General features: G+C 35.2%; 1 protein-coding gene across 9 annotated transcripts in view; it reads right to left on the reverse strand.

Annotated features, from left to right (window-relative positions):
• Positions 1-885: 885 nt before the first annotated feature.
• The window catches only part of Pias2 (protein inhibitor of activated STAT 2), an 81,452-nt gene continuing 54,353 nt past the window's right edge, over positions 886-27,984 (reverse strand). For 4 of the 9 annotated variants that reach the window (XM_041639162.1, XM_041639166.1, XM_041639165.1 and 1 more), the window contains 9 exons: positions 26,923-27,057; positions 24,477-24,582; positions 23,729-23,802; positions 19,871-20,031; positions 19,092-19,225; positions 16,932-17,103; positions 8,782-8,921; positions 4,022-4,059; positions 886-1,427 (listed from right to left, as the gene is read on the reverse strand). In XM_041639162.1, the coding sequence (XP_041495096.1) occupies positions 1,245-1,427; positions 4,022-4,059; positions 8,782-8,921; positions 16,932-17,103; positions 19,092-19,225; positions 19,871-20,031; positions 23,729-23,802; positions 24,477-24,582; positions 26,923-27,057 (1,143 nt within the window). In that variant the 3' untranslated portion in view covers positions 886-1,244. Of the gene's footprint in view, positions 1,447-4,021; positions 4,060-6,925; positions 7,025-8,781; positions 8,922-16,931; positions 17,104-19,091; positions 19,226-19,870; positions 20,032-23,728; positions 23,803-24,476; positions 24,583-26,922; positions 27,058-27,984 lie in introns of those variants that run through there. The other 5 variants (XM_041639168.1, XM_041639164.1, XM_041639169.1 and 2 more) reach the window with 5 other exon arrangements.

The following is a 27,984-nucleotide window of genomic DNA, read 5'->3' on the forward strand; positions in this document are numbered from 1 at the left end:
CAGTCACATGAGAGGTGTGTTTTAAAGGCAGCATTAAGTGGAATTTTGGGCCCCTTTCCCTCACTTCAACTCAAACATCCCTAATTTCTGTGTCCGTGTCTTCACAAAAAGACTTCATTAAAAAAAAAAAAACAGGAAAATGAGATCTGGTATGACCCTCCATTGACTTTTCTTTAAACTGGAAAAAAAAAAATCACTGCTGAAACTGAAATTACATTTGAGGAATTATGATCAAAGACTTTAAATATAATTTCTATATCTGTGACATTAAAATGTGAAAAGTTTCAACCAACAAAGTATTCTGTATTAGTATATAAAATATATGAAACAAATTAAATTCATAGGAAGAACTTAGTTATTTCCACTTCTAAATATGTTCTGGTTCCTCCCAAGTATTAAATATTTCCGAACATTGCAAAGAAAATTCTACCAGCTATTCCAGTCTTAACTTGAGCACATTCCATCCAAACACTGTATACTTTTTCTTTCTAAAAAAAAAAAAAAAGGCTCAAGATTGTAAAAATTCTAGAATAAGAATGTATGGTAACCAAAAATAACACATTATATCATAGGATAAAATCTGCCTAGTGTTCTTAAACATAGTAACTAAAAAGAGCAACCAAACCTCAACACTTAACTCTGCATACACCAGCATATAATGTCAAAGTATGAGTGACAAGAGAAAAACACAGAACACAAATAGCATTTTCTCTGATGCTATCATGAAGAGTGGTGAACTGAAAGAATAAAAGTGGAACCAAGTTCTGGCTAGTTACTGAAGCTTCATTACTTCAACAAAATAGAACACAACTCTATAGAAAGTATTCATTCAGCAAACATGATTTCTTCCCTTCATTCTGGATTAAACAGAAGTGGCTGTTATTATAGATCAGTGATTACATTTTCTTTTAATTAGAAAAGTTTAAGTATTTACATAACTTTATTGCTGTTTATTGTAACAAAAAAATTGTTTGTAGAATCCATCCAGTAATGTAGGAACTGAAATCCACTGCTCAAGAAGACACCGTCATAGATGAAATATATCTGATGTTCAGTGTACGGCATAAGAAAAGTCCTTGCTTGCCATCTGGTTCTTGCAGGAGTCATCTGTGTTCATTTCTCAGAAAGCAAAGAATCCATCTGACATTTCAATAAATATTAAATTGCAAAAAAAATAGCTTCCATGGACTAGATATCCAAGAGTAGTTCTGATGAATGATTCCCAGAATCAAGTATGGCCGCCTTTAGTCCAGTGAGATGATGTCAGGAATGTTACTTCCACTGCTGGTTATGACCCCTGTGTCACTCCTGCTGCTGGATGAACTAACATGAGTACTGCTTTCATGGGGGCTGGTGGTAGTGACGGACGTACTGCTTGTTGTTAAGGGTGAGGTGAGACTATCCAAAAACATAGGAGGACAGTACTGCTTGAAACAAACAATGATGCTGATGAGGAAGAGGCTACATTGGTTTAAATAAACAGACTAGAAATTGTTAAAATACTTACAAATGACAGGTACAAAGTTAAATCCTCAGGGGATTTAAAAATAACAAATTTTGTATTTAAATAAAAGGTGGTAGGGGCTTAGCTATTTTATATTCATGAATGCCACACATTTTTAATTGTCTTGAATGTGTGGAACTTGTTTGTTGGCCATATACACAGGGAAAACGCAATGTCAACAATGACTGAAATCATTTCATGTTAAATACTGACACCCCCAAATTATGACTAAAACTGACCTCAAAAACAATGTAATAATTGAAACAAAGTTCATTGATTTTTCAAAATTTAGAATCAAACAGACCCTTTAAGAGTTATATTAAGAGCAACAAGCTGAATGATGGCATTGGAGTCCGCTTTAAACAAAGACAGCAATACCTGTATAATTAGCATGTCAACATTCATTCTGAATTTGAGGCTATATGGTAGCTAATTATCACAGGATGTTGAGAGAATAATATCATAACCACAAATTTAATATTCCTTATAACGCTTCTTAAGATCCTTCTCCAAATATTCTTATTTCAAGTACCCTTCCATCTGGATAGCCGATTCACATAAAATACAAAACCTGAGCACAGTAATCTAAAATTATAAGGAATTAAAATAAGAGCTAACTGGAATTTTATATTTCACAATACCATGTTTTACATGAGGCACAACTGCACTGACTTTGGTACAGATAATGTCTAATGCTATTAAGTTTGTCTTCAGTTAGACTACAGGAAAAAACCAACAAGGATACCTAACGTTATGTATCCTCTATATCATTTAGACTTCTAGAGACAATGAGTTATGGACAGCAATTCAAAACTAAACTGTTCAGATTACATGGTTTTCAAGGCGCATTAAAAGAGGAAAAAGAAAACAGCTGAGAGAACAAGTAAAATTGAGGCTGCCTATCCATTTATTTATTCATTCATTCATTATTGATTGTTTTTTTGATTTTTTTTCCAAGACAGGGTCTCACTATATATCTCCGGCTTTTCTGGAAAGCACAACATAAGCACTACATGAACCAGGCTGTCCTTGGACCTCAGAGATCTGCCTGCCTCTGCCCCTCAAGTGATGGATTAAACAGGTGATCCACTATGCCCGACTGAAACTGCCTTTTGACAAAGAAAGTTACTGGTTTTTCAGATGGATAATTCCTGGCTTGTCTATAAAATTAATGCCACCCATGAAAAATTTGACAGACATTCATAAGAAGCTCTGAAAGTGAAATTGTCAAGTATTAAAAATTCTCTAAAATCAAGTTAGTTATATTGAAACTGAAGAAAAATATTTTAAAAAAGCCTAGATGATTCCATTAAAATCTGCTACCATTCAAGCTTGTTTTTTCCTATATCATAGCACTACGCTGTAAAAAATGCTAAAAGGTGCCATCCTGTTGCCAATGGACTCTGTGCCTTGAATAATTAAGACTTGGGTTGTAGCCATTGCAACTTTTACTCTAGATCCCTTAAGTATATACCTGCAAAAGGATAACAGGAATTATGGAACAACATGGAGATGTAAGAGGAAACCTATGGATTCTATAGTCAATAGAAGTGAAGTCACTCTCACCCTCCTACCAAGTTACCAAATAAATCAGTTTCCCACTAAGCATATAAATAAAACTATGAAATAAAAACCATGGGTTCCAAGATTATTTTTCTTTTAAACCACTGTTCACATAAAAGTATATAACTCTCTTAAGCTTGAAGAACTTACGTCCTAGAAAACTATGTAACTTCCCCTGTAAGGTCTTACTCATAAATAAAGTCAGGATGAGAAGAAAATCCTCAGTCCATTTATATCTTGGGCTCAAATTTCCTGTGTTGTTTGTGCAATCAAATGCAGATATTGAGGAGATAGGAGGCTCATACTGGACCTGCAGTTAGTCAATTCTGAAATTGCTGAGACAGGGACAATTCTTCCACCCCTCCCTAGGTACCACTCAAGTGCTTTCTTTGGCTGTTCCACCTCGCCCCTTTCACTTTCTGTGCTTTGTCTCTGCTGTTAATGACTGTCAGCAGAATCCATGCTCACCATGCAGTGACTGGAATTCTGGGATACTCCTGGGATCTCTTTCCTTTGATTGGAAACACAGCAACTTTCAATTGAAGCCTTTTCATAGTCTGGCTCTGTCTTTCAAACAATGATCCAGTCTCAGTCAGTGATCCAGATCTGATGAACTTTAGTTGACTGTTTTATATAAATCTTTTAATGTGTAAAGCCTTAACTTCTATGCATTTAGTAGTGCTGTCCCTCATTCTAATCACTCAAGCCCTTGTAAGAAAGATCAACTGTTTATGATAAATAAAAATAGAAAGTTAAGTAATAAGAACAATAAAAAATAAATTGAAAACCAGTAACTTTATTCCTTCGAATAAAATCGTACAAGTTTTCTATGGTACTTCCTTTCTGTCCACATGAGAATCAACTGTCCTGATTTTATGCAACTGGTCATTTTCAGTTAGTACGACATAATCAACAACCAAAGACAAATTAGTTGCTTAAATTCAGGATACATACCTGTGGGTCAACTGGAATAAGGGAAAGAAAATCCAAACCTAGAACAAAAATGCTTTGTTAATAGTTGTCTCATATTGTGGAGACAAGAATTATTTCCCAAGATCATTCTGCATTTATAAGCCAGGGAACATCTGTGGCAAATGCTCACCTCTCAGCAACATTGAAGTTCTATAATCATAATTGGTGATATCTAATGCATCTAAAATGAAAGGTGAATATATGCTCTAACCAAACAACTGGAAAAACTGCCTTCTGACAACTCAAAAGCAACAGTCCAAAAATTTCCAGAGTTGGGCTAGTTGACCAAAATCTTTTCCTTTTGTAACTTAATATAGCAAGAAGCAATAAAAAAGAAAAACATGGTAATTATCTTTGGACCATTAAAAAAACAACATACTTAGGTTCTTATGATACTTCACATTTATTTTTCAGAAATACACGTTAAGTGCGAATACCAGTTCTTTAACAGATCCCACATCAAGAATTCTACAGAGTATAATGCTCTGCACAAAGCAAGCACTTGGGAACTGCTACTCACTACTAAACCAGTTAACACCCATTACATTCGCACTCAGCCAATGCAATTTCTAAACCAAGGAACTGGAAGGAACTCTACAACTGCATTCTGGAAATAGAAATGTGAAAAAGAAGTTCCTTAAATAAATACTCAAGTAACAGTAAGCTATAGGAAAAACATTGTCTGAAAAGTTTACCAATAATCTTCAAAGTAAACTCTGAAGACTTCCCTGTGTGATCAAATGCTTCTAAGTTATTGTTATTTTAAAACATTTTAAAAAGCACATCCTGGACAGAGGCCATTAAGTTAGGGCAAGGCTGCCCAGCAATTTGGAGGCAAAGACAGGCAGGTCTCTAAGAGTTCCAGGCCAGCCAGGGCTATACAGTGAGATCCTGTTTCAAAAAGGACAACAAACAAACAAACAAAATAGGCCAATGTCTATTCAATTCCATAAATATTTATATGCTGGCATTTACTATACCAACCACATGGAGTGAAATTCTAATATAATACTATATCACTATGAAAATAGAGATTAGTAAGAAAGATAATGGACACATTTAATAAAAACTATAAACAATTTTAACTAAAAATATTTAAAGTGTCATTATTTCCTTATTTACAAATGAGTGTATTTTAAACACTTATGATACAAGCAGTAACCCCAGCCATTGGGGAGGAATTACTGAAACAATTTCTAAAGCACATTTTAAACTTATTAGTATAATCTGTTAATTAGCTACATAATATAGAACTTTAAACTGATGAACTAAGCAAGCCACAATTCACTATTGAAATAATTTACCCATTAAAATGATAACCAGAAGGTGATATATTTAAATGAGAACACTTTAAATTATTTAATAAACCTCTCTGCTTTTAAATAGCAATTCAAAAATGTCTAACTTTTTTATGCCTTCTGAAAGTTTTATATGACCAAGTCATGGAATATCATTTATTAAACCGGGTTGATTTTTAGTCATTGTTGTTTTTATTCATTGTTGCTCCAAGTGGCATAATAATTTGTTCAATGTTAAAATAGCTCCTACTTTTTCAAGACATTTTAAAATCTATTTATTGAGTTTGTCCGTGAGTGAATGTGTGTGCAAGAACCCACAGTGTTCAGAAGAGGGAGCACTAGATACTCTAGGGCTGCAGTTAAAGGTGCTGGTGAGCTGTCATATGGGTACTATAAAATCAAGTCAGGTTCTCTGTAGGAACAGTAAGTGTTCTTGTCACAAACGGTCCTATTCTGTAGCACAGGCTGACACATGAACTCACTCCTTCTTAAGTGCAGGGATAACAGGCACAAGTCACCATGTCTGACTTTCCATTTTTACGTTGATTACTCAAATCTATTTTAATAACAAGCTAAAAAAAAAAGCTAAAGAAAATACTACCATTTCAGAAGATGTACCACAAATCGAAACAAATTATTTGAGAATGCTCACTTTCCCCAATGTTCAACTGTTGCCACTTCGTGACTCTAAGTGGACATGAAAGTTAGATAAAATATTACTACCATCTCTGTGCTCTCCTATTACAGAATGTACACTGAGCGCCAATGGTTCCCAATATTGGTTATTTCAACCCAGCTTTCCAGATGGATTGACATTTTTTTTTACTGGTTCCGCGTGTCCCAGCAAATGCAAAATCTATTTTAAAAGTTTTTGGATGAATTTGATGTATTTGTTTTAATGTCTTACCCACAGATAACTAGACTACAACTTACACATGCCCATAAGATGTATAAACATTTTCCTAAAGCTTCGTTAAAATTCAGATTGCCTTCCAAGAATCACAAACTCCACAAAGGGTTTAATGTGAATATTCCTCAATGAAAACATTCCCATGTAGTTTGAAAGTTATCCCTACTAATAAAAGAATAGACTATCATCATTTTTATCATTTAAGAACATCATTTTGCATATGAAATGGTTTCAACAGTAAAATTTTACTGCCTTGTTAGGAATACTATTTTCTTATTATGTTTCAATTGTAGCAACATATTGACAGTTTCTTTTTTTGTCCTCATTTTAGTTGAAAATGCTGTTATCTTTAAAAAAAATGCTATTAAGAATGCTAACAATACAATTATGCTTTTAATTAATACTAATAAAATTGCAATTTTTAAATTTTAAATTCATTAATAAAAAGGGCTGATCTTTTATTTCTTGTTCCCTCATTGACAAACACACAATTTTTCCTTAATTGATCCATAAACTTCACAAAGAATAAATGCTACATGGTTGAATATGTAAAAGATTTTAGCACTTTAAAATTTAATCATACAACTTTTGAGCACCATTCACACCTGACAATATGGCACTAGCAATAATAAGGCAGACATATTTTTTCTTGAAATAATCAAGCTGTTTTCCACTCCATAAATACAAATTATGTTTTATTTTGTATTCACTGTTGCACAGTATCAGAAGATGTTCCAAGCTGCACTTCGTTATTAATATCATTTCTTCTTTGTTCTCCTGCAGATTCAGAAGATTCAGATTTATGATGTTTAAAAAGAATGTTAGAATCTATGAAAACTGTCTTCTCTCCATTCTTGTTGTGCTACTTAAATTTTTACTATAAAATTATTAAATTTAGCAATAGCGAAACTGTACATTATGACTAATTACATAAAAATTATATAGCAGATCACTAATTACCAAAAAGTGCATAGACAATAAAACAGGAGTAAAAAGCTAAACTTCTTACATGTCTAATTGCTATACAACTTTTAAGAACCAACAATTTTTCCTAAGAATAACTGGTCCTCTTCTATTTAAGCTTTTTCAAATGTTAAGAATGTTTTTCAGTATTTAACCAGATTATTGGTTTATATTGGTCAATTATCAGCCTTGAATATAAGTGTGATTTCCACATGCTTAATTTTTTTAAAAAATATAAAAGTCATTTTAGAAAGACATACCAACACAAAAAAATTCACTTACGCTCAAAACCAGAATATTAATTCTCCCAAATTTAAAGAAACCATTCAGACTCCCATGATATGCAAACTAGCGGGACTAGTGATTCATACCCTTTTTTTGGTATTTCTACGAAATAGAGGTTCGTTTTAGTAAATGGAAATGTTCACTATCAAAAACTAACTTTCAGCTAAAGGCCTCAAGCAAATCCTTTAGAAATACATACTTCTAAGACATATGAAGACAATGAACATTCATTCGTCAGTTTAGCCAAGGTTCCAACACACTGATCATTAAGAACTCTATTGTGAGACTATGAACCCTCACATCTTTGTCCTAGCAGTCTCTGCACACAATGAATATGTTCTGACTGGTCTTAGATAGTCTCACAAAGAATGTGAAAAGGACAAAAATCACAGGCTACAAGTGAAGCAAACATATGTTAATCTCCAATGTCCTTTGATGGTTTTTAAAAGACATTTTTGGCATTATTTTTCATCTGCTGTTTTCCACTAAATTTTATTCAGATAAAACTAAATTCAAGAGAAAAAACTGTACAAGAATAAAACTATCAATTTAAGAATAAAATAAACCAAAGATCAAAACCAACTTAAAAAAAACAGGAGCAAAGTGTATTAAATTAAAATTGTTCATAGATAGAAGTCATAAATATATGATGTACTAGTTCTAACTTTGCTCAGCCGTGACTGACAAAAGATATTAAAAGAAGCATCTTAGCACAGAGGAAGAAAGAAAAAAGACTGGGAGACTGTGGTTAAATTTTATATCATGGTCTTGGCTGCATAAATTCTTGTACTAAGGTAATTAAAGCAAATTTGAATTGCTAACATGTGATGATTATACATATAAAAGTATCTCCAAATATTAAGACCTACTTTAGAGAAATACATCCTTACAGAAGAGAAAATTAACAAGGTGAAGATCACTAAGCAAAAATGGGCCCAAATGTATAGAAGTTTTGAAGAAAGCCTTTTAAGGAAACTCTGTCCCCTAAGCTTCCAAGAAAAAGCCTGGGTACAAATTTTCTACAATTTTACAAAAACTTCCTACTTTACTCCAATATATCCTATCATCAGAAATCTATAGATTCTCATTAGTTAAAATAATAACTGAATATAACATACTAAGACAGAAATACTTCTACATGAGGTCTTGAAGTTTCCTTGAGCATTTACATTCAAAATTAATTTATTTATATGTATATATGTGTACAGACACAAACATATATTTGTTGTGTTGATTAAGATTAAAAAATATAACTAAATCAAAGGAAAGAAAAGTTCCCCACATACCTGGCAAATCTGATGACATGCTTGACACTGGTGTATGGTGGAATGGTACTGAGTAGTCTGTTAATGAAGGTGGAATAGCAGCAGGATCAACCGAAGTCACACTGGGCACCCTTACAGAAGATGGCTGATACATGAGAACCCTGTTTTAAAAAAATATGGGAAATTCCAAATAACCCGGCTGTTAGTTCACAAGAAAAAAGAGCTAAACTATTGGGCATTCTCAGATGTATGATCACTTAGTCTCAATCATTCACTACATAATACTTCTCTATCCTATTTTCTCTTTCCTAACACCCTTCATTCTAACATGAATCCATCTTGGTTCTAAACACTAACTGCTGGTGTAGGAGCAAAGTGGAATTAAAATAGACCAGAAAACAGTGGTTCTCACCCTATGGAGGTCAAATGGCCCTTTTCACAAGGGTCACATTAGCAGATACCGTGCACATCATTATGATTTATTTAATTATGATTCAAAACAATAGCAAAATTGGTTATAAAGTAACAACGGAAATAATTTGATGGTTGGGGGTGGGGTCACAGCATTAGGAAGGTTGAAAACTATGCTGTAATAAACAGTACTTTAATTCAAAAATAAAAAAATACATTTTCTGCTAATATATACAAAACATATATATAGATAAAATAACTGGTCTATAAAGACATTTAAGACTGTCAGGTGGGGTGGTGGCTCACACCTTTAATCCCAGCACTTTAGGAGGCAGAGGCAGGTGGATCTTTGAGTCTGAGGTCAGCCTAGTCTACAAGAGCTAGTTCCAGGACAGACTCCAAAGCTACAGAGAAATCCTGTCTTGAATTTTCCCCACAAAAAAAAAAAAAAAAAAAAAAAAAAAAAAAAAAAAAGAAGAAAAGAAAAGAAAAAGAAAAAAAAAATTTAAGATTAAAATAGATGACAATTAAGGTTTACCTAAATTGCTGGGCACAATGCACATGCCTTTAATCCCAACATTCCCCAGTATAATTTACATAGTGAGTTACAATCCAGCCAGGACTACATAGTGAGATCTTGTCTCAAAAACAATACAAAACAAAACAAAAAAGAAATAATAAAATTATTTTAAAATAAGAACACCTTTATGAAAATACTAATACCAGTTCAATCAGTCTCTTCAGTTTTAATTATCTAATCAATTTCAATTACATAATTTGAAATCTGGATGTGATCTGAACTAAATTAATTGATTCTAAAGCTAGCCAGTCTGGTGGTACAATGATACAATCAGAAATTAAGAGAAAATGACCAGTCTTTGGGATTTAAGATCTTTATGATGTCCAGAAATAAAAATGTTGGCTACTACTGTGATATACTGCCACTCTACTTAGAAAACCTATGCCTCGAGGAGCTATTCAGGATAGTACAAACACAAATCGGGCACACAACAAATACTTTACAATCTACTTTATACAAAAATATACATACTATATAATTAAGCAGTATAATTAATAGTTTAGCCTATGTTTGAAAGTCTAGGCTTACAGAGAGATTTCATTCATATTTACCCAATTTTTTTTCTTAGCTTGGAAAAGCCACAGCAACATTATGAACTGTTTACAATGGAAATGGGTACTTTAGCAACAAGTATGAAGATATGAAAGGGAGTAAAATATCTAAATTAGCATCCCACAGCTGCCAGTTAACACCAAATTTTCAAAATTAGTATGAGGATGAAGGCAGCACAATTCTCTGGGCAGGGTTTGCACCACCACTAAAATCTAACCACTGACACAAGTCTGAAACCCTAACATCAGCGGTATTTGAGATGCAAACATCAGAAGTTCAAGGTCAATGCTTTCCCAAATAAACAAAACAACAAAAAAGGAGGGTAGGAGCAGAGAGGTGGGGGCAAAAGAGAAAAGGCAAGGAAAAAAAAAAAGGAAAGAAAAAAATACAACTTCTTTAGAAACTTTATGGAAAACCATGGTGACAAAGTGGGACTAGGATGATAATCCGGGCATCTAGACTTCTATTTCCATAGCTGAAACATGTTTCAACTATCATGATTCTTCAGTCAAATTTAACCAATAAACTTCTATAATCTTGACTTAGTGTGAAAGCCTTAAGTAGTTAGAATACAGTTAGACAAGAGTCCAACTGGTTTGTGTCATGATATAAAGACACTAAAACCTCCCTAGCTGCTACTCCACATTATTTGTCAAAAACAGATAATGGAAATGCAAAAAGAATACATACATGATTATATTGATAATTATGACAATGGCAAAAAAGGCGGGTAATAAAGGTTTTAACAGATCAGACATTCTGTAGGGCCATATTATACAGGCCCATATTTCTACATTATATGGCAGCAAGAATTTCAGGCCACAGTTTGCACCTGCCACACAGAAGGACCTACCCTTTCCAGACAAATTGACACCATCCTAAACAAAGGGTCAGGTTAAGCTAATGTAGCTCTGCTCCTTTTTTATAAATTTGGGAGATTGCCTGGGGAAGAGGTATTAATTCAGGAACATTAGATATGGTGGGGGGGGGGGCATTGGTTTTGATTAGATTTGAATGTAACTATGTCCTGGTTAGCCCACCTGGGAGTAAGAAAGATTTAATTTATTTCATAAGAACACACAATTATGAGACCATGACTATTTTAGAGACACTCTGGAGTTTTAGATAAACTTTGAACTTTTTAAGTCTTGGATTTCTTTAAAACCTGGGACTTTTAAAAGGTTGAGCAGGGGCTGAAAAGATAGCGAAGCAGTAAAAAATCTCTGGTCACTCTCCCCCCAAATACAGCCTGATTCTTAGGGTCATGATAGCTAAAAACTGTAACTCCAGCTCCAAGGAATTCTGGTCCTGAGATAACTGCCTGCATACAGGGTATAGACATATATACAGACAAAATAACCACACACACATAAAACAAAATAATAAAAATTGGACTATTTTATTTTGTGATACTACAGTGATGTCATCTTGGGAGCAGATGGCTGTCTGAACAGTGGTGTGCTTGTGATCAGGATGACAAGGGATCAAATGTGCTGGTTAGTTGTCAACTTGACACAAACTAGAGTCATCTGAGAAGAGGAAACTCAACTGATAAAATGCCTTCATAAATGACCTCTTATATGAGGGCACAATACTGAATGATCACTATGGGAAGGCCCAGCACTGCAGAAGGTACCACTGCTGGGAAGAAGGCCCTGAGTGGTGTTTTTTTTTTGGCAGGATGAGGAGGTTAGAGGAGCAAGTCACTAAGTAGCCTTCCTTCCTCCATGAAATCTGCCTCAGTTCTATCCCCAAGTTACTGCTTGAGTCCCTGCCCTGACTGCGAGGGTGGACTGTGATATGAAGCTCTACGCTGAAACAGGCCCTTCCCCCTCCACGCTGCTTCGGGTGCTCATCACAGTAAAAAGAACCCTAACAAAGACAAGTGTTTTCAGTGAATGGGCTCAACAGAAATAAGATGGAGTAGTAAAGAGGAAAGAATTAAGATAATGCCTATGACCTGAAGAGGGACTTAAAATATTGATTAATCTTACTGTCTCGCGGTATTGCTTTCTTAATCATAATTTTTAAAAATGTAATCTAAGTGAAGAAAACCTCATTTAAGAAAATGTCTCCAGAAAAAAAAGAAAGGAAGGAAAGAGGGAAGGAAGGAGGAAGGAGAAAATTAAGAGACACTATTTTAGTGTGTTGACTGCATGAAGCGTGAGTGCCTGGTATCAGTGGGGGCCAGAAGAGGGCATCACAACATCTGCAAATGGAGTGTTTCAGTTGTGAGCCAACATGTGGGTGCTGGTAAAAGAACCCATTTCCTCTGAACAGCAACAAGTTTTCTAAACCATTAAGATATTTCTCTACAGCCCTCAGAAAATGAAATTTTAACTCAAAACAGCAACTATTAGTGATCAGGAAATTTTCCATGTATTACTGTTCTACTGATCTGGACTCTGCTAACTGTCATATAAAGAAAAATTCAGTCAATAGTTTTCTTTAAGAATCAGAATAGTTCTGGGGGCTGGAGAGATGGCTCAGTGGTTGGTCTTCCAAAGGTCCTGAGTTCAATTCCCAGCAACCACATGGTGGCTCACAATCATCTGCAATGAGATCTGGTGCCCTCTTCTGACCTGCATGCATATATGCAGGCAGAACACTGTATTCAAAATAAATAAATAAATAAACAAACAAACAAATAATCTTTTAAAAAAAGTAATCAGAATAGTTGTGACAGTCCCCTTTTGTGGCTTAATATCATCAGTCCTAACAATATCCACTCATCCATCACATTCCAGGCTTCACACTACTCACTTTCCTGCTGCTTCCTCTGGGCTGCATTCATGGGCATTTCTCAATGATCAACACTGGCTAAAATACTAAGTACAAACACATGCCCTAAATGGAACAAAACTGGTACGGTATGTATACTATACACTGTTTCTTTTATTGAAGCAATCTAATAAGAACTCAGTTTAAGCAGAGAGTCTATCATCATTAAGTTTATCAGGACACACTTACTGAATACTTTTAAAGCATCTATTAACTTAGACAGCTGTCCTTATGACAAAAACCAATCATCAATGTAGTTTCCAATGCTAAAGAACTCCTAGAAAAAACTTTACTTATCTCATTTTAATACATAATTACTAACTTCCTAAGACTGAGCTCAGAATTCTCATTATATGAGTTCATTTTGTGTGTGTTAATGTGCAAATGTGATTTAGGTATTATGTATTAGGTATTTAGGATTATGTCAACTTTATGAAAATAATCAAGTAGCTAAAATTTAGACTTTTAAGATATAAACTTTCAAGTATCCTTAATATAATTACAAATTTTCACCTTATATCTACCAGTGTTGTGTTTTTCTTTTCAATCTCCATAAAGAGTCTTAATATCCACCTCTGTGGTATGTGACCACAGTATAAACTATCTCTATTCTGATGCATAAAGTGGTCATTTTGAACCTCTCTCACCTCACGTATGTGCTATCCCTCCAGTCTCATGTCATCCTCAAGTACCGGGTTAGCAGAGTACAGGACACATGCGGTAGACCGTTGTAGTATAAAACCAGGCACCGTCTATAATTGCTTCAATTTATGAGTCAGAATTGCTACACAATTTTCAGTCACACATGAAATGAACCATAAGACCTGTCACTCAGTATTCCTCATCTTATAAAGTACAGTTTCTTTAACTACAGGTAATGTCCCCAATGGGCTTACAGGCAAAGGTGTCTGAATAAACACCCAAAATTAAATTTGTAAATAGATCATAATCCAAGGTGTCTTTGGCAATAGTCACCCACGTTCCACCATGTGACTCCATTTAAACCATTCTTAACACAAATACACATGCTATGCACTGCACATGCAGTTAAACCATTCCAACACGACAGCTGAAATGCCTTGGCTCAATTTCATCACTATTATGACCTGCCATGTTTTTACTGTACATATAAGTTTTCTACTGTTACTAGAATATAATAATTATGAAAAATAAAACTTAATTTCTTTATGTCACTGTTTCTCAGGATATAAGAAATTATAACATCTTTGGATAATACTGTATTACACAGTTTGACTTCAAATATTTCTTTTAGAGTTGCCCATTTGAGGTTCATTTAAAAAAATTATTAAATGAATTTTGAAGTATGATTAGGAAAATTTTCTCAACAATTTCTGAACTGTTCCTTAACATACTAACATAATTTGATGCTATGTATTTAATGTGAATGAATGTTCTTGGCACTGATTATAAAATTAAAAGTGATCAAATCTAAAACATATTAAAGATGTTCTATACCCAGCAACACCAAATATTTAGCCAAAATTTAGTGTGTTTGTGTATGTACTCAACTGTGTATATGTGGAAGTCAAAGGCAGTTACCAAGATGTACTCTTCAATCCTATTTTTTAGAACAGGATTTCTCATCCAACCTGGCACTCACTGATTCAGCTAGACTGGATGGGCAGCTAGCCTCTGGTATCTGCCTGTCCATCCCCTCAACTCTGCGCTGAATCACAAGACGCATATAGATCAGAAATTTACATGGGTGCTGGGGACCTAACTTCAGAATCACACCCACAGAACCATCTCCTTGTCCAACCATTTAATTCTTTTTTTTTTTAAGATGTATTTATTATGTATACAATGTTCCTCATGCATGTACACCTCTATGCCAGAAGAGGGCACCAGACCTCATTACAGATGGTTATGAGCCATTATGTGGTTGCTGGGAATTGAACTCAGGACCTCTGGAAGAACAGTCAGTGTTCTTAACCTCTGAACCATCTCTCCAGCACCAACCATTTAATTCTTTATGTAAAAGAATACTACCTCACTAGTATCAATTTGTTTCCACTTTTAATAAATGGTAGTTATATATATATACTAAAGAACTGCTTCTAAATAAGTTTATGACTTAGTATAAGTAAATGATGTGCATACTTAGTTCATTATTCCTGGGATCACATAACAATTTCTCAGGCAAAAACTGATCATGAGGGGCTGGAGATGGCTCAGCAGTTAAAAGCACCAGCTACCAGAGGACCCAGGTTCAATTCCCAGTACACACATGGCAGCTCACAATTGTCTATAACTCCAGTTCCAGGGAATCAGACATTATCATGTAGACATGCAAGTAGGTAAAACATCAAAAAAGCCAAAAGAAATATTTTTAAACCTTGAATAGAAAAACATGAATAGAATTTTAAACATGAATAAGTATGAAACTCTTATAACTATAAACATTTAGTTATACTTAAAATGATAGGGTAAAATTTAGAAATACTTAAAACATACATTGATTCTACACTTCAGTAAGCACTTCAAAACTGAATCTTCATTTGTTTATCATCTGATCTTCAGAAGTATCAAACAAATTATGCAAAAAACAGCAATTCAGTATATCACTAAAAAATAGTACATAGTTTCCTCACTTTGTGTTAAAAATAAAAACGTATTCTAATTAAATAGGTAAAAGAAAACATAAGCCTGTGTTCATAGTGTGATATATAAATCAAGTCCTAAATATGAATACTTTATTTTAGGATTTTTGGGGGGCAGGAGCCTAGGTTGGTTTTAGATTCATGGTGATCTACCTACCTCAGTCTCAGAAATGCTACTATCACAAGTATTAGCCACCATACCAGCTTAGAATAAGTGCTTTAATAGCACAGAAAGCAGTCAATAGTTTTAAGCCTAACATTTTTTTGTTGTTTTTTGTTTTTTGTTTTTGAGACAGGGTTTCTCCATATAGCTCTGCCTGTCCTAGAGCTCACTCTGTAGACCAGACTGGCCTCGAACTCAAGAGATCCGATTGTCTCTGTCTCTCAAAAGCTGTAATATAAGTAGAAAAATTGACACTGCCTACATATAGAGGAAGTGCGATAACAAACAAGTGAGGAAGTGGGGTTTGCACACTGGAAATATGCTGGAACTGTTCTGGAGTACTGAACGTACAATGATATGATGTATGCTGAAGATGGGTAAAATTTTGTTATTAAAAAGATGAAGAAAATACTAAATAAAACTGAGGACACAGTTAAGACTAGCTGGGCTCCAAAGGTCCCAATACCTTCCCCATATTAGTCACAGAATGTACATGATAAGGTGCACCCATATGCTTGTCCGTATTTTGATTTGTAAAGTGGAAAGGAAAGATGATGAATTTTCCTTAAGGAAATACCATGTCCCTGACATGATGGCCAGGTTATTTTATAATCTCATGAAAACCTAATAGTGATTCTATGAAGCAGGTATTTTTCCTCATTTTAACAGAACAGAAAGTGGGTAAAAGTCAATCAAGGGATACAACCTAAATCACCTCACAAGTATACAAGTGCAGAAATGATCTGTCCTTCCAAGCCTCCGGCATCTACATTCCATTACACCAACATCCTTACACTGGACTGAGATACCAAATCATACAAGTGGGTTCAAGAATATAACACAAGGTATAAACACTTAAATTCCCACTTCCCAGAGACGCTGAATATTTCTATCAAAGTTTGATTTCCTGTAAATAATGTTCTTACTTGAAAATATTTCAACTATACCAAAAACAGATGAAAATTGTCTTCGATAGTGACTCTGCACAGACATATTTCAAAGCCACCCCAAGAACAACTAGTTTTAAGTGCAATGAACAATAGTGAACTATAAACTGACGAACCCTTTGGTTGGACTGCTTTGTGTTTCTGACATAAAGATGCATTTCCTTTTGGCAGGAGGGTCGTCTTCTTCATCAGAAGAGCTCTCTATTGTTAGATCAATAACATCTATCTTCTTCTTGTTTGCATCACTGGATATAGTCATTGAACAAGGTTTACTAAAGACACTTGTACCTGGAGGTGGATCAACAGGAAGAAAAAAGAAATATCAAAGATAAAACACAAACGAGCTCTAAGTCTTAAATGCCTACATATATACATGATGATACACATCCAGGGAAGCCGTTGCACTCTAGTAGGGACAGAGTCCAGGTGCCTACCTTGTCTGTTAAACATTTATGTCAAAGTCAGGGCCATTCCAGACAGAGATCAGAGCCTCCTTCACAGTACACTTATTCTCTCCAGGACTATCAGGAGGTTAGTACAGGGTCTAGTACTGCTCACGCTGTCTGTCTGGTTAGTAATTATTATACAGACCGATCTTAAGGGTTAGGGAACTGGTATCATGCCATGTGACAACGGTGTAGAATGTGCACAGTCAGCTTTGTGTTGTTATACACATGTGGCACCATTAAGTCAGAGACATCTGGCCTCGAGTATGCAGTATCAGCAGCTGCATATTTTTACATGTAGCATCACTGAGTCAGAATCTGACATTTCAACTATAGCAATCTTGCTCATATTTTAAAAAAAAAATCCCAAATTAGTTACCTAAGTAACTGATATGAATCATCTAGTCATCACCCATTATGTTAATATAAGCAATCACGTTTAGCATGTTATGTAACGTTACACCCTCTCATCTATCAAAAAAAAAAAGAAAGAAAGAAAAAACATCACATACTAATCAATAAAACTGTGTCTGCACACTTTTTACATAATAAGGGCAACCCTGGCAATCTAACCCCTAAGAGATCCGTGACAATCATAAGAGAATAACGAACATAGCCATAAAGTCTTTATTTCTAGTATTCAGAAAATCTATTACTTTTTTTTTTTTAGAATTTCAACACAGAAAAAAGTCAAATGCAATGAATTCAGAGGTTGAATGTATGCATGGACTTCACTTCCTCAAACTCTTTCAGTGTGTCCTTTAGTGCAGGTTAGTGTAGGAGATTAAAAACAAGTGCACACGCTGGGTGACTAAAGCTATGAAATCCCTCTACCAAAAACAAAAATAGAAGAATTTGTTCAATAACAGCTAATTCCTGACCACTGTCTTCACACTAATAAATAATACGTAACCTCCCTAACCACACTGGCTTCTGTACAGATACAAAAAACAATGTCTAACTTTTCTTGTTTGTTTCTCAAGTATGTATACATAGTATGCATGTACGCATATGTGTGTGTCTGCACATATATGAGCATGCATGTGAAAGACAGAGGTTAATATTCCTCAATTGTTTGCTATTTTACTAACGCATATAGACTGAACCAATTTGATTACTTAGTCTAGTTCAATGGTTCCCAACCTTAATGGTTCCTAATGCTTTAACACAGGTCCTCATGTGGTGGTGACCCCCAACCATAAAATCATTTTCGTTGCTAGTTCATAACTCTAATTATCCTACTGTCATGAATCATAATGTAAATACCTGTAAACTTTGATGATGTTACACAAACTCAAAGGAGTCTTGATCTACAGTTGAGAACAGCTTTCCTTGGGGATTCCTGTCTCTGTACTGGAATCATACTAGGCTTACACATGGTCACCCAGCTTTTATGGGTGCCCAGAATCTGAATTCCAGTCTTCAAGCTATATCCAAAGCTTCCTAACTTTAGATACCTTTACTTGTTTTGCACATAAAACACTATTTAGAAGCGGGTAAGATTTTTTTTTTAAATTTTTTACTGAGAAAAAAAAGTTTCCGCCTCCTCCCAGCCTCCCATTTCCCTCCCCCTCCTCCCACCCTTCTCCTCCTCCCCCCACTCCTCTCCCCCTCCCTCTCCAGTCCAAAAAGCAGTCAGGGTTCCCTGCCCTGTGTAAAGTCCAAGTCCCTCCCCCCCTCCATTGGTAAGATATTTTTAAAAGAAGAAAAAGAAGGGCGGATGGCCCAAAGATAAAGCTAGATAATTAAACCCTAAAAATATTCTTAGTGGTTAAAGTTAATATTTAATAATTTGCACTTCTTTGGGAACTGCTGCCATTCAGCACATACTTTCGATTTTTGTACAAGGCTGGCTGGTTACTTTCATAGCTTCTTTCTTGGGTCTCATTGGACACCAAGAACCATCTTCTTGGAACTTGATCTCATCTACATCAGAACAGTCACTGAGAATTTCCATGAAAAGCCTGTAAATCAATTAGAAGTACATACATGTCATAATAGTCAAAGATGGAGTAAGAAAATAGTATACACTAAAAACAAAGTAATAGTGCAAAACTTAAAAAAAACTTTTTTGGAACTCCAATTACTTTACACTTTATGACAATTACAATTCCTGTTTATGGGAGGGAGGCAAAATGATGGATGGACGGATGGGAGGGTGGATGGATGGACAGATGAACAGGAATAGAAATCAGGCCTATTACTGCATATGATCATACTTAGGCACACATATATACACATAATTTAAAAAGTAAACCTTTACTAAAAACACTTATTAAAAATCAGTTCATATAATTTGCCCAGTTCTAAAACAAACAATGTAAGAAATAACATTTAGAACTTAACTCCTGAGTCAAAATAACCTAAGCACAGCCTTAAAACTTAGCAGCTATATAATGTGACGGCATTAACCACTTGCCCTATTACTACTTAGTGCTTTGATTTTTTAAGACAGCGTCTCATTATACAGTCCTAACTAGCCTTAAATGCAGAGATCTGCCTCATCAGCAGGCTGTGTTTTGTTGTGTGTCATCCCGCCCCCTATTTTTCCACCTATTTCTTTTTTGAGTTGTTTGGCCACAGTTATACCCATAGATACACTTACTTACCCATCTAAGATTAGACTTTCATAGGCAGCCTTTTTGTCACAAACAGGACAAATCCAGGTAGGCTTCTTCTCATTCATTTGAAGATAAAGGGCAGCATCAAAACACTGCAGATGTGTACAAGTCACTGCACGGCACGGGATCGTCAGCCTCATTTTTCCTAACTACAAAACAGAGAACACAACATGAAAATGAGCTCAAATAGGACAAGAAAGCCTTCAGGAGAAAAAGGGTATTCATAAAGGTCTTAAGAACCAACCTAAATTTGTTTTCATAAAGATATTTTTATAGTTTTATTTATGGGTAATCTCAAGATTTCTGAAAGATCATTTCACTTTAGTAATGTGCAAGTCCAAAGGCAGAGAAAGACACACACCAAAGCAAAACAAAACCCAAGCCTGCATCTTACCTGGCCCCTAATCTCTCTATTAAGGAAATCACTGTTAGACATTTCTTGCATGCCCTTTCGTGAAAGTTCTAAGCAGAAATCGAATATATATTTTACAACTCATTTTCTCACAAATGATGGTGCATTTTACAAAATTTTGTACCTTACTGTTACCCATGAGCTACTACATAAATCTGTATAAAAAAGTAACCACTAGAAGTTAGAGAGCAAGATCAATGGTTCAAAGCACATACTGAAGCTGAAGTGACCTTAGTTCGCCTCCCAGGAACCTCATGAGGTGGCTCACAACCACCTGTAACTCCAATTCCACATGCCTCTGACCTTCATGGGCACCTGCCCTCATGTGAACAGGAACACATGAACACACGAACGAACACACACACACACACACACACACACACACACACTTTAGAAAGTAAATCTTTTTTTAAGCTACTACAATACAAAGACATCATGGTTTACTTAATTAGTACACTAGTGGTGCAGACACTTAAGCGTTTCCCACCTTGTATCGCCATGATGTTATAAATTAAGTACCTCAAAATGAAATTATTTTTGGATCAAAAAGAATTCTTTGGGATCTTTGAACATTGACAAACTACCTGAAATAGAGTAATCTAATGATTTGTAAAAATCATACATTAACGGGCTTGACTCCATTCAACCATTATCACCAGTGTTATTGAATGCTTGATTTCCACCAGTCCGGCTGGTAAGAAATACTTCAAGACAGTTATGAACTACATTTCTCTTATTTTCAGTGTGAACTGAAGCTTCTTCTACTTTTAAGAGCTATGTATGTTTCTAAGAACTCTCTATGCACACTCTTTACTGATTTTTTCACAGTCACTAAACTTCTTCAGAGCTCTTTACATATAAGCTTCATGTGCAACATAAATTTCAAATATTCATGAAAACTTTTACAATTTACTATTATATAATCAAATGTGTCAATTTCCAGTATGTTTCTATATAGCTATATCTATATTGCTCTGCTTACTTCTTAGAGAAGAGGTCCACTGACACCCACACCTTCATTAGACCAGGTGAAGTTTCCTTTTAGAACCCTTAAGACCTTTCCACATATCATTACAGAAAACATCTCCATTTATGAGCAGTTCTAACAAAGGATAGTATCTGTGTCTATTCCTGTATTTCCCCAGTGCTGGCTCAATACCAGCTCAAAGTGTTCTTGGTGTTTGTTGACTAGGTAATAGAATGTATAAGACTAGAAAGGAGAAAGAGAAAACAAGGGCAGGAGAAAGGATTCTTAAAAAGTTAGTAACCTAAGCCAGGCTATGGTGGTACACACCTTTAATCCTAGCACTTGGGGGCCAGAAACAGGTAGAAGGGTCTCTGTGAGTTCGAGGCCAGCGTGTCTACGGAGTGAGTTCCAGGAAAGCCAGGTATACATGATGAAACCCTGTCTCTAAAGAAACAAAAAAGCTAGAGACCTCACCATGTAGAATTAACCTGAGTTTAACAGAAAATCCAGTCTGTTCTCTTAAAGCATGCATTTCCTTGTTCTTTCTTTGAAAACAGATTACCCCTTCGCTTTCCAGACTCTACTATAAAGTTAAGAGCAACCCATAGTCCAGGAGCCACAAACTTTGTTTCTATTTTGAGCTAAAGCTGTAAATATTACAAGAAACTACAGACAACTAGACTCCTGAGAGACAGTTAGTAGAGTTACATGCATATCCAAATGTTCCTCATTGCCATAATGTACCTCTAGTTTTTATAACATTAAATAGAATACTGACCTAAGAATTTAATCCCTATATTTTCTGATTTTATTAAATTTATGTCCTACTCAGAATCGAAGCTGACTAGATATATAACATTTTCAAGTATAAGATAAAACAGTTATAAGAATTTTTCTAAAACCAAACTATCTCTGCAATCTTAGAAGGAATCCCTGTATTTATGTAGTACTGGTATAGTCTCTGGAATAGTCATATTCAATTTAGGAATCCTGCATCAATATAAATGAGTTTATTTCTTTACACTATTAGTGTGTGGAAAAAGTCATGAAAATAAGCTGAGTAAGTTATACTAACTTACTCAACAAAACAGACAGAAAATAAGACAGTGTAACTACTAATACATTTTGATAACTGAAAAACAGTTTTTAAAAAATGGGCTGGAGAGATTAAAAAAAAAAAAGTGGGTGTAGTAGCATGTTTGTAATCCCAGTGCTGGGGTGGCAGAGATAGAAGATTACTGGGTTCACTGACCAAAAACACTGCCCAGCAGGCAAGTACCAAGTCCCAGGGAGATCTTGGCTCAAAAACTCAGAATAAATAGTTCCTGAAAAAAATGACACCTTAGGCTTAGATTGCCATCTGGCCTGACATGCAGATAGACATGCTCGCTCACACACACACACACACATACACACAAACGCTTTCCAAAAAAGCTTCATAAAGATAAATAAACAAACAACATTTATCAAGACAGCAGAAAAAAGTCTATTAGAAACCAGTGCGTTGACATTTTAGCCCAATCTGGCAGCAATTGTTGGAAACAAAATTGGAAGGATGACAGTTCTATTTGTGACCCTTTGATTTGTGTTAACTATGCTTGACCAGGACCCTCATCTACAAAATAAATATAATGCCTCACTCACACCTTGCTCCAACATTTGCATGTTACAGAACCCAACAATTATTTTCTTCCCTCTCCCTCTAACATACTTCTCTATTAAATTTTTACAAAGCACGTCTTACAAAGGTAGCAATCACCAAATGTTATCTAAACTACACTAGAAAGTCATGACTCACAGCTTTTCTCATAAAGATCTTCTTGTCTGAAAGGCTTTCTTCCACACACTTCATTTTACAGAAGCTTCAGCCACATCCTGACACTCCTCCACCCCCCTTCACTTATCACTACATGTAGTCTGCCTCTTTTTCATGGGATGTGTTCTCTAACTAGACTGTTTTTCTCTCAGTTAGCTCAGTGCCAACCACACATTACGCAGAAGATCTCAGAGCGACTGAATGATTTCTCACCTTACTCTATGTAAGGAGATAAGAAATAAAAATTACTGTGTAACTTTAAGAGTGCACTAAAAAGACAGTCCACACATCCTAACTCATTAAACCAAGACCATCAATTAGCATTTATCAGACTCTAGTAACATTGCTATTTATAGTATTACATGCATTCTGATAAAAAGAAGCTCTTAATATGCAAACGAAGCTGCATTCTTTACATCATTAATTATGACAGGTTTCTGAGCCTAAGGCTTCTTCTCTTGTAAGTTACTGCTTTATAATTGCTTAAGATACAAAATACCCTAACACATACTCATGAAGATATCTAATAGAAAAGGCAAAAATTTAGAATTCTATCAAAATATTCTTTTATCTATACCCACCCCAACTTTATAAGATAACTAGTCATTTATGAAATGCAAAATGATCAGAATATTTTGTCAGCTTACTTACAGGACACATCAAGGACACTCGAAGACTAGTTGTAGCAATTTCACTATCAGGATCTGCAGTAAGTTTTTCTTTAACTTTAAAAAGAAAATGGTAATAAACTTAGAAATTATGATAATATTAGAGAAAAATTACAGAAAATATTTGAAAAGTTCCAACCCCCCTTTGAATAGGTGAAGAAAGACAAAATGTTGACTATTAATGTAGTAAAAACACAACCACATTTCCATTATTAGATTAAGGAATCACCAACAGGTTAAACTCTGTATCACATGCTGAATTTTTAAGATTTTAAAAATTAAGGCCATTGGGAGGAAAGAGTTACAAACAAAAAAAAATCAGTTTTAGGATTTAAGAACACAATTAGGAGAGGAATAAGGAATGGAGCAGGGGCCTGAACTTTAATGTTTTCCAACACATACTCATTACATTTTTATTAGACTGCATTAGCTGTTTCCAACAACTGGGTAAACTTGCAGACAGAAAAGCTATATTCTTTATTTCCTCTAACAACTGATAACAATGTAATAATGTGTCTGAGGTTTCTTTCACTAAGTAACTAATTCAAGTTACTTGCTACAATCACATGAACATATATACTATGCATGTGTCTGTGTATACATATATAGTGTATATATGGTATGCATGTGTATGTATATATTAGTGATTAATATTACTGTATATTGTTATGTATGTAAGGACTTTCCTTCATCAATGTGTCTCATATGTTTAGTCTTAAAACATTACTTACTTAGCGCTCTGGAATGATCAGGATTCCTAATACCTTTCATTTTTAATCTCTGTAATAACATGGCTGATGTGAGCTGTCGTACAAGATATACAGACATGGAGTAATTCTATAAAAAAGAAAATCTGTTTTAAGGACAAGACAGTTTTTTAAAAACTTATATAAAATACAAATGGAAGAAACTCCAGACTCTACAGGTAACACTCAAATAACCCCCCAAAAGAGAGTCAGCAACTGGGACAGGAACAACATCAACTAAGCGTTTGGGGAAGCACTGGTTTTCCTCACTGTGAAATTACATTCCAGTCACTTGTCATTTTAAGACTTCCATGAGTGGTAAATAGCGTGGACAAGTGCTTTCAGATTATGTTTTCTAACTTAGCAAAATGAGTAGCTTGGGGCCACCCTGAGAATGTTCCGTCCCATGGCAACTAAAATTTTGTTTTTATTTACTAATGTAATAATGCTTGCTTTCATACTTTCATTTGAAAACGGTTCACATTGCATAAACCAAGTTCAATGACAGTGTTCTAAATTAACACTTCAAATTTAGAGTGCTAAAGTTCTAATTCTTTCAGAAGAGACTACCTGTTACACGACCTCAGGCAAATTACACCATAAAGTCCATATTAGCTTTTTCTGAAGAAAAGACTAACAAGTTAACTCCACTGCTAAGGAGCATTTTACTAAGAAAGGACAAATAAAACACAAAAACAAATTACAAAGATAAAAACCAGGAGCAGAAAGCTCCTATGTCTGATTCTAAACCTAGATACTATACAAAGAAACTGCTGCTAACTATTTATACAGGCCTGAGGGCTAAAATACTCTGCTCTGCCTCTTCACTGCATAATTCCACTCAATTTCACAATGGAGAAACCATTAAATAATTGCCAAACCAAATACTTCTAAATATTTTTGATGTTCTTTTAAGTATCCAAATTCCAACAGCACTGCTTAAATTTTAGGTTCAGTGATCACCTTAATTAAAAGTGTTCCCATTATACAACAAAACTAGGATGTCTGCAAATTTATTTAAAAATTTAAGTTATTTACAGATCTCTAATTATCTTTGTAGCTAAAATGAAACAAATAAAAAAACCTACAATAAACATAGAGCTCAATTTCTGGCCATGATACAGGAACATCACATTTTATTTCCATGAAATGGGAATACGACAGTTAATACTCAAAAATGTTTCTACTGTCTATTGTATAAACAATGAACTCAATACAAACTGTCTGCTTTAGCCAATATCATAATTGATATCTTCATTTTGAGACTGAGCATCAGTAGAAAGTCATGCTCATCAACCTGAAGCAATTCTGATTATTTTATGACATGGTCTGGATCTTATCTGACTTACTAGTTGCTTATTTAAAGGCAAGAACAGATATCTGATTTTTAGTGCTTTTTCTTTTGTTTTTTGAGACAGGCCTTGGCTGGCCTGGAACTTGCTTTGCAAACGAGATCTGCCTATCTTAGACTCCTTAGTGATGGGATTAAGAGTTCGCACCACCAAACCAGTCTAAAAAAAAGTTGGGGGGGGGGGGCTGGAGAGATGGCTCAGAGGTTAAGAGCACTGGGGGCTCTTTCAGATGACCTGGGTTCAATTCCCACCACCCACATGGCAGCTCACAACTGTCTGTAACTCCAGTTTCAGGGCACACAGGGGATACAACACCCATGACAAAACACCAATTGGAAAAAAAAAAAAAAGAAAAGCTTCTAAGGTTTTGGTTTTTTAGACAGGTTTCTTGAACTCACAGAGATCCGCCTGCTGCTGCCTCCCAAGTACCAGGATTAAAGATGTACACCACCAACCAGCTAAGAACAGGTTATTAACAGATTATTTTTAAGTATGAGTACTGTTAACCATTTCCAACAAAGACCAATAAGCTGTTTTTTGATCTTCATAAATACATTTTCAGGTTATAAAAATACTTCTTAGACACACACCAAGCTTAAACTAAACCACTATTTGAAGAAATATAAACATACATATATTTTCACTGTAAAATGAAAACCAAATTCATGAAATATTAAAGTTAATCTCCACATTATCATCACTGCATAGAAAAAAATTGCTTTTCAGAGGTTATAGTCGGAAAACAGAAGGAAATAACGTTCTTCAGTTTCAATGTGAAGCATCCTTCATCAGCCCACGTGTCTGAAAGCTTGGTTCCCAGGTGGGAGTGCTGCTTTGAGGCTGTGGAACCTTTAAGGGGTAAAGCTGAGATACAAAGCAAGGAGCTGCTTTTCCACCACACCACGGCGAACTCTATCAACTCCAACTATGAATCACAATACGCTTCTCTTCATTGAAGGTACTTTTATCAGGTATTTTCAGAGCAACAAGCAATCACTATACAAAGCTGGCATCCTAAAAAAAGAAATCAACTCCCAATGAAGACACGCTTTCATCCTACCCAGGAAAACAATTCTTACCTTTCCAATTTCTGATGCCCAAGAAATAGAAATCTGATTTGGCACAGCTGAAGACAATCTAACTAAAGATGTAATATTCAAGGGACGTCCAGGGCGCTTCTGTTCAATCCCATTTTTAGGTGGTGGTGCATAGCCCTATAACAAAAAATTAATTCTAAAGGTTCTGTATGACTTAACCATTTTCTTCAAGATACAAACAGGACCTTGCTTAATTTTTGTTATTATTTTTATTTTGTCTTAGATACAAATATACCAGAAAAATAAAAACCCATATTCCACCATTTAAATTAATGTTGACATTTTGGCATACTGGCTAATGAATCTTTTTACAGAAAACCAATCTATACAGATAAATTGATACCTCAATAATAGCTCATCTAAAGAGGGGCTGTCTCCTCTTGCCTTATATTCCGCTCTCCACCCAGCTACATCACATCCTGTTTTCGCCTCCCAAGCACTGGAATTAAAGGGGTGAGCTACCACCACTTAGCTCTGTTTCTCTTTTAGATTGATTCAATCTCATTTAGCCCAGGGTGGCCTTGAACTGCCTCTGTCTCCCGAGTGCTGGGATGAAAGGTGTGCACTACTGTCTGGCCTCTATGGCTAACTATGGAACTAATTCTGCACTCTAATCTTTGATAAGCTTTATTTGCTATAGTACAAAGTATCACCACAGGTTTCAGCCATGTTGAATTATATACCTTACAAAAGATAAAATTCAGACTGGTACAAAAGCAGAGCTACAGAATATACCCAAGTAAAACAGATCTTGAGAACATCCTTCACTGTGTCTTGTCATGGCACAGGTGTTGGGTTCACAGGGTCCATGGAAAGAAGACTCAGAGATACCTTAAGAATGAATTTAGCAGTTGGAGAGATGGCTCAGCGGTTAAGAGCATTGCCTGCTCTTCCAAAGGTCCTGAGTTCAATTCCCAGCAACCACATGGTGGCTCACAACCATCTGTAATGAGGCCTGCAGGAAGAATACTGTATGCATAATAAACAAATAAATATTTTAAAAAAAAAAGAATGAATTTAGCATCTCGCGGCTGTAGGGAGATT

Source organism: Microtus oregoni, unplaced genomic scaffold (genome assembly GCF_018167655.1).
Source record: "Microtus oregoni isolate MIOR12 unplaced genomic scaffold, Mior012 000057F_ref0000458, whole genome shotgun sequence".
NCBI lineage: Eukaryota > Metazoa > Chordata > Mammalia > Rodentia > Cricetidae > Microtus > Microtus oregoni.